This window comes from Lissotriton helveticus, chromosome 8 (genome assembly GCF_964261635.1).
Source record: "Lissotriton helveticus chromosome 8, aLisHel1.1, whole genome shotgun sequence".
NCBI lineage: Eukaryota > Metazoa > Chordata > Amphibia > Caudata > Salamandridae > Lissotriton > Lissotriton helveticus.
The window spans coordinates 720783649-720801874 of NC_136069.1; the positions used below are offsets into that span (position 1 = coordinate 720783649).

The 18226-nt window shown below is 49.9% G+C and overlaps 1 protein-coding gene across 1 annotated transcript in view; it reads left to right on the plus strand.

Moving 5' to 3' along the window:
• Window positions 1-17420, plus strand: part of LOC144773794 (uncharacterized) — a 49387-nt gene extending 31967 nt beyond the window's left edge. Inside the window, exons 2-3 of the mRNA XM_078658900.1 lie at window positions 9369-10045; window positions 17229-17420. Of these exons, the coding sequence (XP_078515026.1) occupies window positions 9369-10045; window positions 17229-17420 (869 nt within the window). The remainder of the gene's footprint in view (window positions 1-9368; window positions 10046-17228) is intronic.
• The last annotated feature ends 806 nt before the right edge of the window (window positions 17421-18226 follow it).

An 18226-nucleotide genomic window follows, 5' to 3' on the forward strand; every position in this document is an offset into this window, starting at 1 on the left:
TAATTGATCCTTAGCTCTAATGCCTAGTCGTAGGTGTGAAGTCATTCATAGCGTCATGACATTTACACCGTTAAATAACAATTGAGTACTAGTGACAAACACATATAATGTCAGTATTGGAGAGTACATGAAAACTAGTGATTATCCAAAGGTCACTAGCAGCACTCAAAACATGTATAATCTTTACAGCACAATGAAGTCATGTACATTAGTTGTTCCATCATAATGGGTACACAAGCTTATGTGAAAAGGGTGATGCAGAGGCCATGGTGTTGTACAGCATTTGTTCAGTGGTGGCCAAACGTAGGTCTTGCCACAAGCGCGCTTAGAGGACTAAGTGGGGTGGGGTCAACCTGGTTATAATTGGCCTATCTGTGTCGCAGTCTTTTCGTGTTTGTTGAGACCATTAGTCACTGAATTAAAGGAGTGAATACATCTGCACTCCTTGTAGTTCAGGAAAGTGGAAATGGCACCCCCTCTAGGTTGCGGGCTTTCTCGACTACCCTCCATCTGATGATCTCTGTACCATGCAATCTGACTCTACTCATGTGTTGGAGTATTCTGGTCTTAAACTTCTGTGTGGTTTGCCCTACGTATGGTAGATTGCAAGGGCAAAAGATGATGTATACCACATTCGAGCTATTGCAATTGGAAAATACTGGTAGTTTGTGCACCTGATCATTGTGTGTGAATGTAACCCCCTTGATGGTTAGAGGACACGCTTTGCATGCACCACATTTGTAGTGCCCAGTTATTGGTGGGAGCCCCAGTTGGCTCCTCATGTCAGGTAACTTCAGTGGCGTAACGAAACTTGAGGGGGCCCCCCTGCAAAACACATGGAGGGCCCCCCCCCCCGGTGACCCGGCCCACCACCTGCCACTTTGCCCCACCTCCCAAAAATATGGCATATTTCGATTTGAAACCTTCAACATTTAAATGAAATACCTCTATATTGTCTTTCTCAAAGTTCTAATTAGAACGTAGGAAACCCTCTTACCATATAAGCTTTGCCATTTGTAACAATAATGTCAAACACAGATTATTTAATTGAGGCAGCAATCACAACGATGCCAAGGAGCGATCCTGTTGTCTCAGGAACTGCAGCAATAAGAACAATGCCAAGGAGAGATCCTATTGTCTCAGGAACGGCAGCAATCAGAACAATGCCAAAGAGTGGTCCTATTGTCTCAGGAACTGCCTATGGCTGAAGAATAACTATGAAGGGTCAGAATTAGAATTGACATTAATGGACAACAACATGAAACTTTGAAAGCCTAACCCAAACCTGGAATTCCATAAAAACTCGACTGACAAACAGTGGTGGCTGGTGACGTTTGAAAATGGTACCATTAAAGGAGGGTTCGGGGGGAGGTTCTCTCCCTGAGAACATTTTGAAAAAAGAGTGGATAAATGGTGCATTTTCAAGCAAATGTGAGAAGCAAGAAGGTTAATAAAGCAATTGTGAAAGTGCAGTTATTACATTAATAAAGACATGTCACATACCAACAACATGGTAGCTGCTTATTCAGTATAACCACAGAGCTTCAAACAGACTTCAAGATACAATGCAGAGAACCTCACAGATTTTTTTTTATTTAAACGGCAAACAACTAAACAAACAACTGAACAGAAACATTCAAGAAGAAATATTATGATTAACGTATTGTTCACTTTCTGTCCACAAAATCTAGAGCAGTGGTCACTCTGCATTTCAAAAAGTGTTAATCTTTATATAGCGGGAACGCGACCCGGAAGTATTAGCGCAGCTGGCTTTACATGAGCGCGCCAGTCAGTATACACAGAGGACACAATCAGTATCAGTCAGTGTCCTACCTCCAGTCCTCATACACACAAAGTCAAGAACTGACTGGCACGCTAATTTAAAGCCAGCTGTGATAATACGTTCGGGTCGCGTTCCCGCTATATAAACATTAACACTTTTTGAAGCACTTCAGAGTGTTAACAAAAAAGTATTTAGTTAATTTCATCATGAACTTTGAGAACTAACTAACAGGATTAATAGTGAGTTTGCAAAGTCCACGATGGAACAAAATACACAGGGACTCACTGGAAAGAACTACATACTTTTTTGTTAGGCACGGGGAGATTAATGATTTTTCCCCAATCCCCAGTATCAGGATGTTGAGCCAACGACCGATTTTGGAAAAGGGGGGTGGTGATGGACAGAGCTTCTGAATGATGCAGAATACTCTTACCAAGTCAAGAGATCATGGTTTTAATCCATCACCGTTTTTTAGCTCACTGCACCATCCCAGCTCAGAACCTGGCTATATGCAAATTAGTCTGTTCCTGTCCCAGTGCATGATGGGAACAGGGCAAACCAAACTACCAAGCCAATTCTTATACTGGGAAGGAAACAAGCTTCCGGGGACCGGTTTCTGGCATCACAGCCTTCTTCGGCCCGGCTTGCTTGAATCCTGATGGTGCAATGAGCAAGGGACTCACGTCTGAGTATACCCTCCCACACATAGTGTTGAGCCAACGACGCCACGCCGACCTGCTCGAACCACACATCACAAATATTTAAAAAAAGCGAAGGAAAGTTTTATTTAAAAAACAATCTGTTCAAGAATCATTTAATGACATCAGGGCAAGACTCTACAGAACAGAGCTGGTTTTATCAAGGGGCCCCCTGAAAGTCTGGGACCCTGGGGCGGAGCTCACTTTGCCCATGCGCAAAAAGTCTCTGGTTGGTATCTGACAGTCTTTTTTGCAGCACCCTCCCTCCTCCTTTTCCATGAATTCCCTCATTATCACTCACCAACAATGCACCTCATCTCTCTATAACACCTTTCTGACAAACATTTCATTTTTTATAGCTCTACTCGTAGTTTATTCACACTCAGTTCTGTGATCTGCATGGTACACGTTTTTTGTAGCATGCATATTAACCCTATGCACCTTGTGGGTGGTTGGAGAGCCCATGTGAGTGCACGGTGAGTGATGCAACAGTGTGAGAGATGGTTAAGAGGAGTGACTGCAGGGCGAGTGAGGTGACCATATGAATTTGGGTGCGGATGTAAGTGCAGAGTGGGAGGAAAGAATGCACGGTTAGTGATGGGCTTGTTTAAGTGAGTTTGCAGATTGAGCAGTGAGTGGGACAGCTGAGTGAAGTGTGACATAGGGCCAGTAGTGTGCTCGTGTGACTGCAGGGTTAGGTACAGGCACGGTGAACAACGCAATTGCATTGTGAGTGAAGAGTGATCACTGTGAGTGCAGGGTAAGCGGGTGAATGGTGGGAGTACATGGTGATCAGTGAGTGCAATGTGATTGCTGTGACTGCAGGTTGAGCATAAAAGTGAAAGGCGAGAATGAGTAGTGAGTTGTCTGAATGCAGGGTGCATTCCGAGACACTTGAAGTAACTCAGCATGTTATTGACGCTGGCGTAGGGGTTTCAGATATACGTTAAAATAGTGCTATTATGGCATTAATAAGGGATCGATGGTTGAGGAAATTAATCATGTGCTGATCCTCCAACAAACTTCCTGTCTTATGATTAGGGTTGCCATCTCATTATTTTGATGTCCCAGACGAGACAAAAATAAGCAGTCACCTAAAGCTGTATTTTCAGCACCTATCTGTTCATACTTCGAACAACAAATATAAATAGAAAGCACTTTTAATTGTGTTCTAGGGCTGCCTGAATGATCCATGACTGATCATTAAAGTGAGCAAAGACAGGAAAGTCACATTACAAATCAATACAAACTTTATTTATAAAGCTATTTAATGTCAAGACGAGGTCTTTCCAATCTCTTTAAACAACACATTGCTGTCATTTTTCTTATGGCAACCTTACTTTATATTACCTTCCATGAAATGCATTCTCACACTACGGCAGTAAATGTAAAATACAAATGTAAGGAATAGGCAGAGTGCGGGCCCAGGGGGTACTGGAACCAGAAAAAAAACTAAACCTTGGTAACCAGTTTACAAAGGTATGTAAATATACAAAAGGTCTCTGGCCTCGAGGCAGTTGTCTTCAACCCCCTTGCTTCTGGGCCTGGAAGCTGAGGTCACCTGCACCCACCGCACATGGCACACACCATTTAATTTTATGAGGTAGGATTGTTATGAGGCAACCCACTGGTGCAACCAACGCAGAGGAGAGAGTGTAGTGCTGGCTGTGTGCGCTACAGCCCTGATGGGGTCCCTGGAGGCTGGAAAACGGGGGCTGCTGGGGGCATAGCTGCCAAGGTTTCAGATTGCTTAAGTGTGACATTTTCATAATTTCAGTGTAATTATGAGTGACATTAAGCAACTATGAGTGACACTTTCTCGGGAGCATAATCAAGTGATAAAAAGCAAGGGAAACATAAATATCACAACTTACACCAACACCCTCCTCTAAAATTAAATTAAATGAGTGACACAGCTGTGCAGACAGACTAGTGACCGTTGAGTTTGGTGTGCCCTTGATCTCTTCCTGACTCGGAGCACTGCAGGCATCAGGTCTCAGCCCTGAGTGGAGAAGGCCTCAAACTGTCCAGCCGTTATTGCACTGCCTTTTTGGCAGCAGGCCTTACTATCTGTGAATGATAGACTGCAGGTTCGTTCTGTGTGTGGCAGCGGGTACCACAGAGTCTGCAGTCGTGTGGTGCTGTATGTATGCAGGAGGCTTGCGTCTGTGTGTATGGTATAGCTGTGTGCAGCAGACCTTCTTAAATAGCATGCCTCAGGCTTCATCTCTCAGACTCGGCCAACATGCGGCTGGACGTCTGTGTGTAGCAAGCTTCAGTCTGCATACAGTGCTCCCAGGCCTCAAACTCTGTGTGCAGCCAGCCTCAAATTTGGCATCAACCCCATGGCTCAGATTCTGCGTGCACAAGACGCCTGCCTGACTGTTAGCTCGAGTTTTAGGCTTTCACTGTTCAGCAGGCCTCCAGCTATCTAGTGCAGCAGGCCTCGTGGTGTTTAAGTTTAGCATTCTTCTGAAGTGGTCTAGAAGTTACACATTTATCTTTGCCACTTTCTATAAAGCACACTGTCACAAGACCCTATGGGTGTCAGTGCGCTTTATATAATCCCAGACACACACTTACTTTAAATTAATATGCAGCTGTATTTCACAGTACTTTTCAAACTGCACAAACAGCACCTCGATGCCAATGTAATCCCTTCCCCGCTTCAGTATTTCCTGAATAAAAATGTCTTTACATTTTCACGAAACGCATTTTGTTCCAACTTAATTCAGGAAAGCATGCCTCTTAAAACTATATCTTCAACAGTGAGGGGAAGAGGTCTGCAGTGGACGCCACGCTTTTCATCTTTCTACTAATAACCTTTTTTTATGGATGCAGCTCAGTAAGGACACTGCAGCTTCTGTGTTTATGACGCGCTCAGCCCATATTAGCACTTTTCGTGTAAGGGAAGTGTAAACATAGCTGCCAAGGTTTTAGATTGCCATGTGTGACATTTTCATCATTTCAGTGAAATTTCAAGGACTATTAGTGACACTTTCTCTCGAGCAAAAATCGTGCAATGAAGACGAGGGAAACTTGTACATATCAGAAATTACAGCCATTTGAGCAACAAGAAACTCAAAGAAGTTCTTGAAACTGCTACAGAGCACCAGAAATGGAAGGGCACTAACACTAGTGCTCCCTGCTCTAACTTGACAAAGGTAACAACTCTACTAAAGTCCGTGGCAGGCTGGCTGCCTGACCAAAAGGATGACGAGACAGAGCAGCCCAGCAGATAAAATAATGATCACATGATCACAGATCTGCAGTGCGTGTGTGCGTGCATGTTGCTGACATTACAGAACAACTTGGCAAAACTCAGTGAGAAAAAGAAGTAGACATTGTTTTCCATCGAGCAAACAGGATCCTTTATTACAATTACTCCCAGCCTAATCCCCTGAACATGTGGCAAAAAACGGTGCTGCGCAGTGCCCTCCGTCACGAGCCAGTGCGCTACAAAACAAAGAAATACACAATGCGTCTGGTCAATTGAATCTGTGATCTGCTTCATCAACGCATGTCGGAACTCGCACCGATGCAACGCAGAATAGAATAGAAAACAGATTCACAAAAGTGTGCTGTAATGCGCTACGTAACACACACACTTAGTGAGCCCACTGCAGTCCTCCGGCAGTCCAGGCCAGAATGAATAGAGGAAAGTTTTGTGTACCTGAGTTGCTTCTTGCAGGCTGCCTGCTTCGGTAGCGTCCATGGGGGGCAGGCTCAGACGGCTGGTACCCTTGCATGTGCAGTTTACACTGCGTGCGCTGCATTACCCACCCTGCCCCACCCTGCTGCAGACCACAGCTGATGGCGCGCAAAATGTGAACGTGCGTGCGTCACTACAGCTGCGCATGCCTAGCCTCGGTGTCTGAGGCTGAGCGGCGGGCCATTCTCATTATTATAACACTCCCCTGCTGAGGGGCCCCCAGGACCAAGAGCCCCCCCCCCCCCCCGCACTGCGGGGCCTGCGGGGGCCTGTGTTACGCCCCTGGGTAACTTGGGTGGCTCCAGGTAAGCTTTGACAACATTGTCTCTGATATTCCTTCCTCTCTTGAAGGCAAACAGGGGATTCTCATTGACATTCAGCTTGTTGGCGACCAAGTTCCAGTATTTCTTGATAATCTTCTTTGTGCTATTGCTTTTGGTATTGAATGTGGTCACACAGACAATGCTCTCAGTCTTTGTCTTTTTTTTCTTTGGGTTGCAGCAATTCATCACGGGGACAATACCGCGCACGCTTCTTAGCGCGCTTCAGCAGACCAATTGGATACCCCCGCTCTTGAATGTGTTTTTTGAGGATCTGCGTTTCCTTAAAGTAGTCATTCCTGCGTATACAATTCACCCTAAGTCTAAGGTATTGCCCATAGGGTAAGTTGTCCCTTAGGTTGCGAGGGTGATTTGATTCATATTTCAGAAGTGTGTTTCTTTCTGTGGGTTTACGGTAGAGTTCACAGTACAGTACACCTTTGTCGACTCGGATAGTCAGGTCCAGAAAGTCTATAGCTTTATCATTGTAGGTCATGGTGAACTGAATGTGTCTTGTTCTATGATTGGCCATTGTTCAAATTCTTTGAGCTCATCCTTAGTTCCTGACCAAATCATTAGCACGTCATCTATGTAATGTTTCCATGGGGTTATAGATTCGATGAACGGATTGTCATGGCTGTACAGATGTGCTTCCTCGTAGTTGTCCATGAAGATGTTAGCAATTTCAAGCATGGTCGTCAGGAAATCAGTTGGGATCCAATGTGGTCTAGGACGCTTGTCAGTGTAGATTGTACTACTTCCAGGGCCTTAGCCTGCGGGTTCAATGTATAAAGCGAGGAGAAGTCCAGTGTCACAAGCAGTTGTCTTTGGGTATCAAACTCCTGGCCTTCTAACAGCTGGATAATGTGCGTTGTATCCCTCACATAAGATTTCGTCTCCATGAACCAGGGTTGTAGGAAATGGTCAATAAATTGGCTGAGGGGCTCAAGAACCGACCCGCACCCGGACACGATAGGCCTCCCTGGTGGCTTCTCCAATCGTTTTTGGTCCCTTGTGGAGGGGTGCACACCACAGGTTGAAAGATCGACAAATGCATAAGACCAAGACTGACCAAGGCTCTGAGCATCCAGGGAAACAATTGTACCTACAGAGTATTTTGTCTAACATACTTGTCTGGCAAAACCGTCATGTTCCCCCCTCTCCAATGTATATAAACCCTGATCACTCTGTATATACTGTACACTCATTGAGCACAGAGCACAACTGTCACATACTTCACATCTTTTTTATGTATTGTATTGTATTTTGACAGCCGCAATCTACTACATGTGTAAATATTGACAAACAATTTAATTCAGATATGACATAAACAGTAGTTACTACTCTTGAGTCACGACCTTTCTTGTCTGTTCTATTCAAGTGGTAGAGATACTTATGGGAAAGTTATATTTTTGATAGGTGTGCGACATTAGGTGCACTTCAAAGCAATTGGTTGAAACCTGACAGAACCACTTTTTGTTTATTTATTCATACCCAGGTTCTGAGGGACACAGGGTTACCCCATATTTGTTTAACTGTTATTGGTTCAGGTGACTATCTGTGAGGGTGCTTTTACTCTCATTGTTTGTTTTCTAACTGAAAATGTATAAGACTGTATGATCATTGCACCACACGGTGTACTACATCACACACCTGTGCACTATGTCTGACAAAGAAACGTTATCATACAGTGAGGATTAAATAACCAAGCTCATACAAGATTAGGGCGTATCTAACTTCCTGCTGGGTTCAGATAGACTATCTTTATCATACAGTGAGGATTACATAACCAAGCTCATACAAAATTAGGGCGTATCTAACTTCCTGCTGGGTTCAGATAGACTATCTGTTGACGCCAGTCTCAACGAGAAACTGTCAAAACTTGAAAGACTGGAGAAGAAACTCATTCGGTCTCGCCTGCATGGGCATGTACTAACCAAGTACCTCCAAGCAGGTGTCATTCCGAAGGGTTTGCAGGTAAGAATTGAACCTGCTATCTTCATTGACGTTCCCAAATTCAGGGAGGGTTTCAGCAATGTCGCAAACAACTGCTCTAGGCACTGGCTTGGGGTGGAAACAGCGATCGAATATGTAAAACAACTTACCCAGAAATAGCAGATCTCAAGAAAGAAATACTTGAGGATAGTTCCCTCTCCAATGCCAGGGAAGCACTAGAACGAGTCGAGAAAACACTGACTTAGTTTAATACAATAACCTTAAACAAAAAATTTAATAAGTTAAGCAAGGACATAAGGAATTATGATAAAAAACTCACTTATCCCTATCTGGCTGACGAATACTACCAGCAAGAAAGCCAGGGTTTCTATACCAATAGAAGAAGACAAGGCCCACGGAGGTTCAACACCTTCTCGGACTCCTCCTTTGGCAGCAGCTTCAACTCCGACTCTGAAAGACCATCTACGAGCCGCCAGGGCAACCAAGACCAGCTTTTTTTTAGGGGAAGGCTACCGCCAAACAAACAGTGGTGGTGGCTCAGAACAGAACTGGGACCGACCAAGAGGATGGAACAAGGGCAGGAATATACAACGAGGCAACCCCCGGGTGAGATTCTTCCCCTCAGAAACACACGGAGAAATCTCTACATGCAGGAAGTCATACAGATGGTGACAGCACGAATATCTACCGTTGTGATTTCCCACAAGTCTCAGCCAGAACATGCCCACCAGACCAGTAAAGGTGACCTGAATGTGGCAGGGGCCCTTGTCATCCACCAGCCATTGGACAACAACAACATCACGGATGCACCTAATACATCAAGCAGTACCACACAGAAGGCGCTTTGATCGTACCTCAGGGTGTGCAAGACTTAACCATAGGAACACCCTTACCTGTAGCCCTGGACCCCATCATCAACCTCTCAAGCTTCAACATGTCACGGGCTAAAAAGGAGTTACTGAGCAGAGGGTTGTCCTTTGTCCCAAGGACGTCACCAGATTCCTTTATCTTCAAACTGGAGATGCAAACATTTTTCAGAAAGATCAGACTGAAATACTACTTTCATAAAAACATTTACAACCCGACGACGACCACAACGCCGTTCAGACCTGCTTCCACCTTTACACCAGGAACATACCTGATGAGCCAAAGAATACTGGTCTTTGAACAGGTTGTCCTCCAGGAAACTATGGAGCTGTTGGATTACCGTCAATACATAAGACACAACAGCAGCAAAAAAGAAAAGCTGGCCTTGACAACTCTACGCAAAAATAACGCCATTATCATCAAGGCTGCGGATAAAGGTGGGGCGGTGGTGGTGCAGAACACCACGGACTATGTAGACGAAATTGAACAACAACTGGGAGTACAGGAAAGTTATCTCCCCAAACCAAGAGATCCCACGACGGAGATTAAGTACCGTATCGAGCAGCTTACAGAAGACGGACTTAGGAACGGCTTCTTGAGCCAATCGGAGAGAGACTTCTTGAATAAAAAGAACCCAAGAATCCCAACGATATATACCCCTCCCCCCAAGGTGCACAAGCAATTGGAGAAGCCACCAGGGAGGCCTATCGTATCCGGGTGTGGGTCGGTTCTTTTTTTTATTTTTTTTTTTATATATTTTTATTGCAGAATCAGGAAGAAACACATCCAACAAGCCAACCCATACACCAACGGTACCCAGCATACAGTACGATAGTAATACAATACACAGCCAATTAGCCCACATCCCGGAGGCTGGGCGGCGCGTCAATGAGTCAGTTCACTGGAGGTACCTCGGTGCGTGCCCTATTCGGGACACAGGTCAAGTGTAGCACTTCGTTTCTGCTTTTATCCCAGAACAACCAACCCACCCTCTCCATCCAATCCTAGGCCACTCCAATGTCATATCACAAAATCAACACGACTACCTTCCTGGGCCATCCGGTTCCGGGAGGTCGCCGCTGGCCGGCAAACCACCCCCTTCAACGACTCCTACTCTGAACCCTCCCCCTCAATTGCTGCTAATGCGGGTACCACCATCCCCCTCCTGCTCTAGGGTGACAACTACCAGGAAGTTGTAACAAACAAGTAGTCACACGGAATCCCTGCTCATAACTGATCAGTGTCTTCGCCTTCAGTCAGGTGGTCCCTTAATGCCTGCACCACCAGCTCCCATGACCGTGCCAGGTCCAAGCTCTTCTCATTACCCGTTCTAGTCGCCTGGCGCATTCGTGACACACTCTCACAGCTCGACCACTTCACCAATTCATTCCTCCACCTCCGTACAGACGGCCCCTCTTTAGACTTCCAATGCCAAGTGATTTCTCGCTGTGCCAGTATCCGTCCCAACCCAATGAATTGACTCGTAACCTTGGTCTTTTTGGTATGCGGGAACCAAAGAAGCAGGCATGTGGCCATATCAAAGTCCACCTCCCGATCCGTGACAGCATTCAAGAGGTCCCCCACCTCAGACCAGTAGTCCCCCAGTTTCGGGCAACCCCACAGCATGTGGTCAAGATCCGCCTCAGGTTCTAAACATCGCGGGCACATGGCATCAAGCACTTGGAAGTGACGACGTAACCTCTCCGGGGTCAAATACGCCCTATGAAGCACAAAATAATGCACCTGTTGGAATCTCGCATTCCTTGTCCCTTTCCAGGCCCTGTGTAGCACCTGACCCCATACAGAGTCCGGGATTTGCCTACCAATGCTGGCCTCCCAGCGCGACTTCAACTCGACCAACGGGGCCAGACCTTTGTTTAACATCCTATTGTTACAGGCAGGTCACCGCCTTGACGGTGCCCGCTGCCATCACCACATATTGGCATACCGCCGTCACCTCCGGTTTAGCCAATCCGCCCCCCCAATGCTTCCGCAGAGCCGCGACAACCGCCGCATGCAGCAAGAAGGTACCACTCGGCAGGCCGAATTGCTCATGCAAGGTCTGGAACGGGGCCAGCGTCCCGTCCACATAGAGGTCTCCTACCATCTGCAAGCCCAGGTCCTCCCACTCTAATAATTGGGACCAATCACCTCCGTGCGGTAAGGCAGTGAGCATACCCAACGGAATCTCCGGGGCGTACGGCCGGCGCTTCCCAGCCCTCTTCAGGTACCTGTTCCAACACAATCTGAGTGTCCATTCCTCCATCGTGATGTCCCTACTGGCCAGTCTCTGTTGCATCACAATAGACGACAAGACATGCCTCTGAGCGCCGACCCCCCGGCCATCCTCGGGCCCCCTGAATTCCCTGGCCACGTTCTGCGTCAGGACCTGGAGCTGCGCTGCCAGATAGTACAACTCATAGTCGGGGACAGCCATCCCCCCCTCACACTTGGGTCTCAGCAGGGTGGTCAATGCCACCCGTCTGCGACCGTGGCCCCAGAGAAAGCCAGTCACCAACGTCTTCAGCTCCCTAAAGATACCCTGCGGGATCCACATCGGCAGCGTTCTAAAATAATAGAGGAGTCTCGGGAGTGCCACCATTTTCAACAGCGCCACTCGGCCCAGTACAGACAGCGGAAGAAAGGCCCAGAAGTCCATACTGCCTCTCAGCGCCCTAATACAGCGCCCCACATTCCCCTCAAGGAGGTCCGCCGTGTCATGGTAGATGCGCACTCCTAAGTAAGTAAAACAAGAGGGTTCCCACACTACCGGCCTCGTGAGCTGCGGGCAGAGCGTGGTCTTCCGCAGCGGAAACACACAAGTCTTAGTCCAGTTCACCCTGAGGCCTGAAAGCCTCCCGAACCTGCCCAACATATCCACCGCGCCTTCTAGAGCCCTTCCAGCATCCGCCAGGTACAGTAACAAGTCGTCGGCGTACAACGATATATAATGCGAGTCAAGTCCCTGCGCAATTCCGTCGAAAACAACACCCGACCTTGCCTGCGCCGCTAATGGTTCCATTGCTAGAGCAAAGAGCAGAGGGGATAGCGAGCAGCCCTGCCTCGTGCCCCTACAGACCGGATAAACCGAGGAGACCAATGTCCCCAGCCGCACCCGCGCCTTAGCCGATGAATAGAGCACTCTCGTCCAGCCCCGGAACCCCTCCCCAACCCCGAACTTCAACAGCACGCCATCTAAAAAATCCCATTCCAAACTATCAAAGGCTTTCTCAATATCAACCGTCAGCACCACCGGGCCTGGATCCGCCAAGGCAGCACTATCAATGACCCCAATCAGCCGACGGATATTCATCGAAGTGCTCCTAGAGGGGATGAATCCCGCTTGATCCCTATGCACCAAAGAGGTCATCAGCGGCAGGAGCCGGGTGGCCAGGATTCGGCTCAAAATCTTATAATCCACAGTCAGCATAGACAACGGACGAAAAGAAGAGACATCTAAAGCATCTCTGCCCGGTTTCAGCAGGGGCACAACCAGCGCCTCCGTCATAGAGTCAGGCAACCGCCCCAATTGTTTCGCCTCGGCATACACATCCTGCAGTCTGGGCGCCAGCACTTCCATAAATTTGGCGTAGAACTCGATCGGCAACCCATCTACCCCAGGGGTTTTGTTCCGCGCCATATGGCTAATCGCCCCTCTGATTTCGGCCAGGGTGACAGGGCTCCCCAGATCCCGGGCCTCCTCCTCATCTAATACCGGCAAAGGGATCTGATCTAAATAATCGCCAATGTCCGTGGCTTCCACTTCGAGGTGGCTGGCATACAGACCCGTGTAGTAGGATTGAAAGCGCCCCAGGACCGCTGACTGCGAGCAAACCACAACCCCATCCTCCTGTCGCACACTCAAAACCGGACAACCTCTAGGGTTCGGATCAGCCAGCTTCGCAAGGAGCGTACCCACTTTATCACGCTCCTCATGCACTTTCACCGCATACAACTTATAATCATAGCACCGCAATCTCTCCGTCTCAGTCGCCACCGCCTCCTTAGCACGCAACAGGCTGTCCTGCAGCTCCGGCTTCTCCAGTCGCTGCCTTTCCACCCCTCTCAGCACTTCCTCCGCCTTCGCGAGGTCATTCAGCACTGTTCCTCTCACAGTCAGAAACCGGCCCATGCATATCCCCCTCACCACCACTTTCATCGCATCCCATTCATTCGCTCTGGTCGCTGTCGACCCAGCATTGATCGTGAAGTAGTCGTCTATGCCTTGTCGGACCGTGTCACAGAACGCCGGGTCGTCCAGCGTCTCCGGACGAAGTCTCCATGTGGGGACCGCCGATCTCGCCAGCTGCCATTGCACAGAAATCAGCAGTGGGTTATGGTCCGAGATGGTTCGAGACAAGTACTCAGTGTGCATCACCACCTTCGCCAGAGACTCACAACACAGCACCGAATCCAATCGAACATGCAGATCATGCAGCGCTGAGAAGTAGGAGTAATCTCGAGTTTCGGGGTGCTGCGCCCTCCATACATCCACCAAGCCCCACCTCTCCTGCCAGTCCCGTCTATGGGTCGCAAGTCTGCGCACTGGGGAGTCTACCAAAGGCGGGTGCGACCTGTCCAACAGCACATCCGAAATGGAGTTAAAATTCCCCGCCAGCAGGATAGGGCCTGCCAAATAATACGCCAGTGAGCGCGATAAACCCTCAAAGAAATGTGCCTGCTCAGCGTTGGGGGCATAGATGTTACACAGCACTACTTCCCTTCCACACAGCCGTCCCTCCACCACTACATAACGACCCTCCGGATCTATCTTCTGACTCGTGACTTGGAATGGCGTGCCCGCTCTGATCCATATTAACACCCCCCTGGCAAACGCTGAGTAAGTCGTGCCAAACACCTGACCCCGCCACCTCCTCTGTAATGCCCCACATTCCTGCTGTGTCAAGTGAGTTTCTTGAAGCATTGCTATGTGAACGCCCCGCCTCACCAAGTAGGCATGTACCTTGTGGCGCTTAACCATAGTTCGAATACCCCGGACATTCCATGTGACACATTTCAAATTAGGTAACGTCCCCATAGAGCATCAATCCCAACAGTGGCGCACGCCAATAAATGTGACCCGCATCGCAGCAATTGTACAACCCCTTCAAAACATACCCCGCAACTCCCACCCTCCCCCTCCCCAGGACAGGGCCTAGTAACCCAGCTTCAGCCCCGTTCCAAACCGCAAACACCCAACACATCACACTAATCTGTGGTCGACACCACAGAAGACCTTAAGGGTCTGATGGGGACTATGGAGCCCCGAACCTGGACGACAGAGCAACCACCCCGCGCCCATAGCCCCGTACTGCTGATGCAGCCCCATACCTGGCAGTCCAATAGAAGTCAGGAGCGTCCAGGCCTTACAAAAAGTTCAGCGGCCACAGGCTTCACCCATTAAAGATACCATCCGACGTTTGTGGGGTTACCTCCGGCCCTAGCGCTCCCCCCACCTCCGAGTCCTCATCGCCAGTCTTCTCACCTTCACCGTCCGAAGCCGAGCCCCTGGAGGCGTCCTCCAGCTGCGAGCCCGTGATGTTCGCCGTGGCCTCCAACGCACTCCGTCTATCGGCCAGCATTTGCGCCTCTCGCTCGGCCCGTTGGCGCCTATTCCGGGAGCGGATGCGCTGCGACTTCCTGACCGGTTGCTCTCGATCCCTGGCGGGCCTGTGTGCTCGATCCGTCCCTGCCCGATACAGTTCCAGCCAGGACCAAGCCTCATCGGGTGTTTGGAAAAAGTGAGTCCTGTCATCAACGATGATCCGCAGCTTGGCTGGAAAAAGCAAGGAGTATTGAATTCCCTCCTCTCTCAGCTCTTTCTTCACCGACAGAAAGGAGGCCCTGCTCCGCTGCACCTCCTGCGTATAGTCCAGAAATATTGTCACCTTGCTGTTGTCTACTTGGAAGGGCCCCCGATCTCTAGCCTTTTGGATCAGCAGATCCCGATCCTTATAGTGCAGCAGTCTGGCCACCATCGGCCGGGGCGGTCGGCCCTCCAGGGGAGGCTTCGCGGGCACCCTATGCGCTCTTTCCAGGGAGAAGAAGGGGGATAGGCCCTCCGGCGCCACCACTGTGCGGAACCAGTCCTCCAAGTAGGCCACCGCATCACCCTTCTCAATTTTCTCCGGAAGCCCCACCACCCTCACGTTGTTCCGGCGGTTGCGACCTTCCGCGTCCTCTGCTCGACGCTCCAGAATCGCCAGTCGATGGATAACGTCCTCAAGTTTATGCTCCGCCGTGACCACCGCCGGTTTCAGCTCCTGGAGCAGTTGTTCGTTGGACTTCACACGGTCAGAGAGCTTGGCGTGGTCCGCCCTCAGCAGGCCGAGCCCGGACGCCACCTGCGCAATATCCTGGTGCAGCTCATCCTTCGTAGCAGTGATCGCGGCCAAGATTGCATCAAGGCGGAGGTTTAACCTCTGTTCCTGGGTTGAGGGCTCCGTTGGGAAACCGCCATTCACGTCCTCCGGCCTCCGGCCTCCCCTTTCAGGCGGTTCGGCGTCGCCATTTCCCAGCGTGGCCATCTTGCGTGCAGGTATTCAGCTACTCGAGCAGCCCCCTCGGACAATGGCCAGGCCCACCAGAAACGCCCAGCGGAGTATCCCAACTAGCGCGGCTCACCAATCCCCAGGTCAAGCGGGAACCCGCTGCGCCAGCCGTACCCCCCTCACGGTCCTCCGACAATATCCAGTCCGGAATGCACTCCGTGCTGCCCCACAGTCACTCAGAGAACGCCTGCTAGGCCCACCAGGGCCAGGGGGAGCAAGCTCCACTGAAGAGGTGGCCAGTGAATCAGCCGAGTTCCTGGGCAAGCTGAACGCACTGCCCCTGGCAACACTGGCCCCCGTGATGCACCATGCGCGGTGGGGCCCAGCACCACGCTGTCAGCCCGGCGTATCCTTACCCTCCACCGGGCGGGTCCCCCGCCACGGACCGGGCCGACGGCCACCTCCTTGTCTGCCCGCGTCCCGGGATGCTCAGGCGCCTTGGGCAGCCGCCCCCCCAGTGCTCCACCAGCCCACCGCACACCTCCGTGTCCCGTCGGCCCCTGCTGCGGTCCAGCCAGTGGGTGGGCGGCCTCACAGTCCAGCAGTGCCTCCGCCGGCACAGCACAATTCCAGGCTCCGCTCTCCTGCCATCCTAGGGACCAGGTGGGGGAGGGGCGCCACTCTCGCCGGTAAATCCCCACCGACCTCCTCCGCAACTCGGGGCCCGCTTCTATGGCCCACCGCTCTGCTCGCCGCCGCACGAGGGCCCCGCAGGGGCCTGCAGCTGCTCCGGTACCCCTCACTGCTCCGCTCCCGGAGCTTTCACGCAGTCGGCGCCGCCATCTTTCCTTTGTCTGCCCGCCAGGTCGAGCCGATCACTAGGTCCTCCCGCGCTCACCAGCCAGGGTTCCGACCGGGGTCAAACGCTCCCCAGCAGGTCAGCGGCCCCTCCGGACCACGATTCCAGCCGCCAGGCGACACGGGGCGATGTTTAGCAGGAGGAAAGACGGGACACGGCGCGGAGCAACTCGCTCACGCGGCCATCCCGGTCGGCGCTGAAACCACGCCCGTGTGGGTCGGTTCTTGAGCCCCTCAACCAATTTATCGACCATTTCCTACAACCCTGGGTCATGGAGACGAAATCTTACGTGAGGGATACAACGCACATTATCCAGTTGTTGGAAGGCCAGGAGTGTGATACCCAAAGACAACTACTTGTGACACTGGACATCTCCTCACTTTATACATCAATCCCACAGGCTAAGGCCCTGGAAGTAGTACAATCTACACTGGACAAGCGTCCTAGACCACATTGGATCCCAACTGATTTCCTGACGACCATGCTTGAAACTGCAATGAAGAAGAATTACTTCATTTTAAAAAAAACAGTTCTACTTCCAGTGCAAAGGCGTGGCAATGGGTGCCACATATGTACCGAGCCTGGATAACATCTTCATGGACAACTACAAGGAAGAACATCTGTACAGCCATGACAATCCGTTCATCGAATCCATAACCCCATGGAAACGTTACATAGATGACGTGATAATGATTTGGTCAGGAACTAAGGATGAGCTCAAAGAATTTGAATAATGGCTCAATCATAGAACAAGAGACATTCAGTTCACCATGACCTACAATGATAAAGCTCTGGACTTTCTGGACCTGACTTTCCGAGTCGACGAAGGTCTATTGTACGGTGAACTCTACCGTAAACCCACAGAAAGAAACACACTTCTGAAATATGAATCACATCACCCTTGCAACCTAAGGGACAACTTACCCTATGGAAAATACCTTAGACTTAGGAGGAACTGTATACGCAGGAATGACTACTTTAAGGAAACGGAGATCCTCACAAAACGCCTTAAAGAGCGGGGGTATCCAATTGGCCAGCTGAAGCGTGCCAAAAAGCGTGCGTGGTATTGTCCCTGTGATGAATTGCTGCAACCCAAAGAAAAAAAGACTGAGAGCATTGTCTGTGTGACCACGTTCAACACCAAAAGCAATAGCATAAAGAAGATTATCAAGAAATACTGGAACTTGGTCGCCAACGAGCTGAATGTCAATGAGAATCCCCTGTTTGCCTTCAAGTGAGGAAGAAATATCAGAGACAATGTTGTCAAAGCTTACCTGGAGCCACCCAAGGTACCTGACTTGAGGAGCCAACTGGGGTTCCCACCAATAACTGGGCACTACAAATGTGGTTCATGCAAACCGTGTCCTCTAACCATCGAGGGGGCTACAAGGAGTGCAGATGTATTCACTCCTTTAATTCATTGACTAATGTTCTCAATGAACACGAAGAGACTGTAAGACAGATGGGCCAATTATAACCAGGTTGACCCCACCCCACTTAGAACACAACACAATGGCCCCTGCATCACCCTTTTCACATA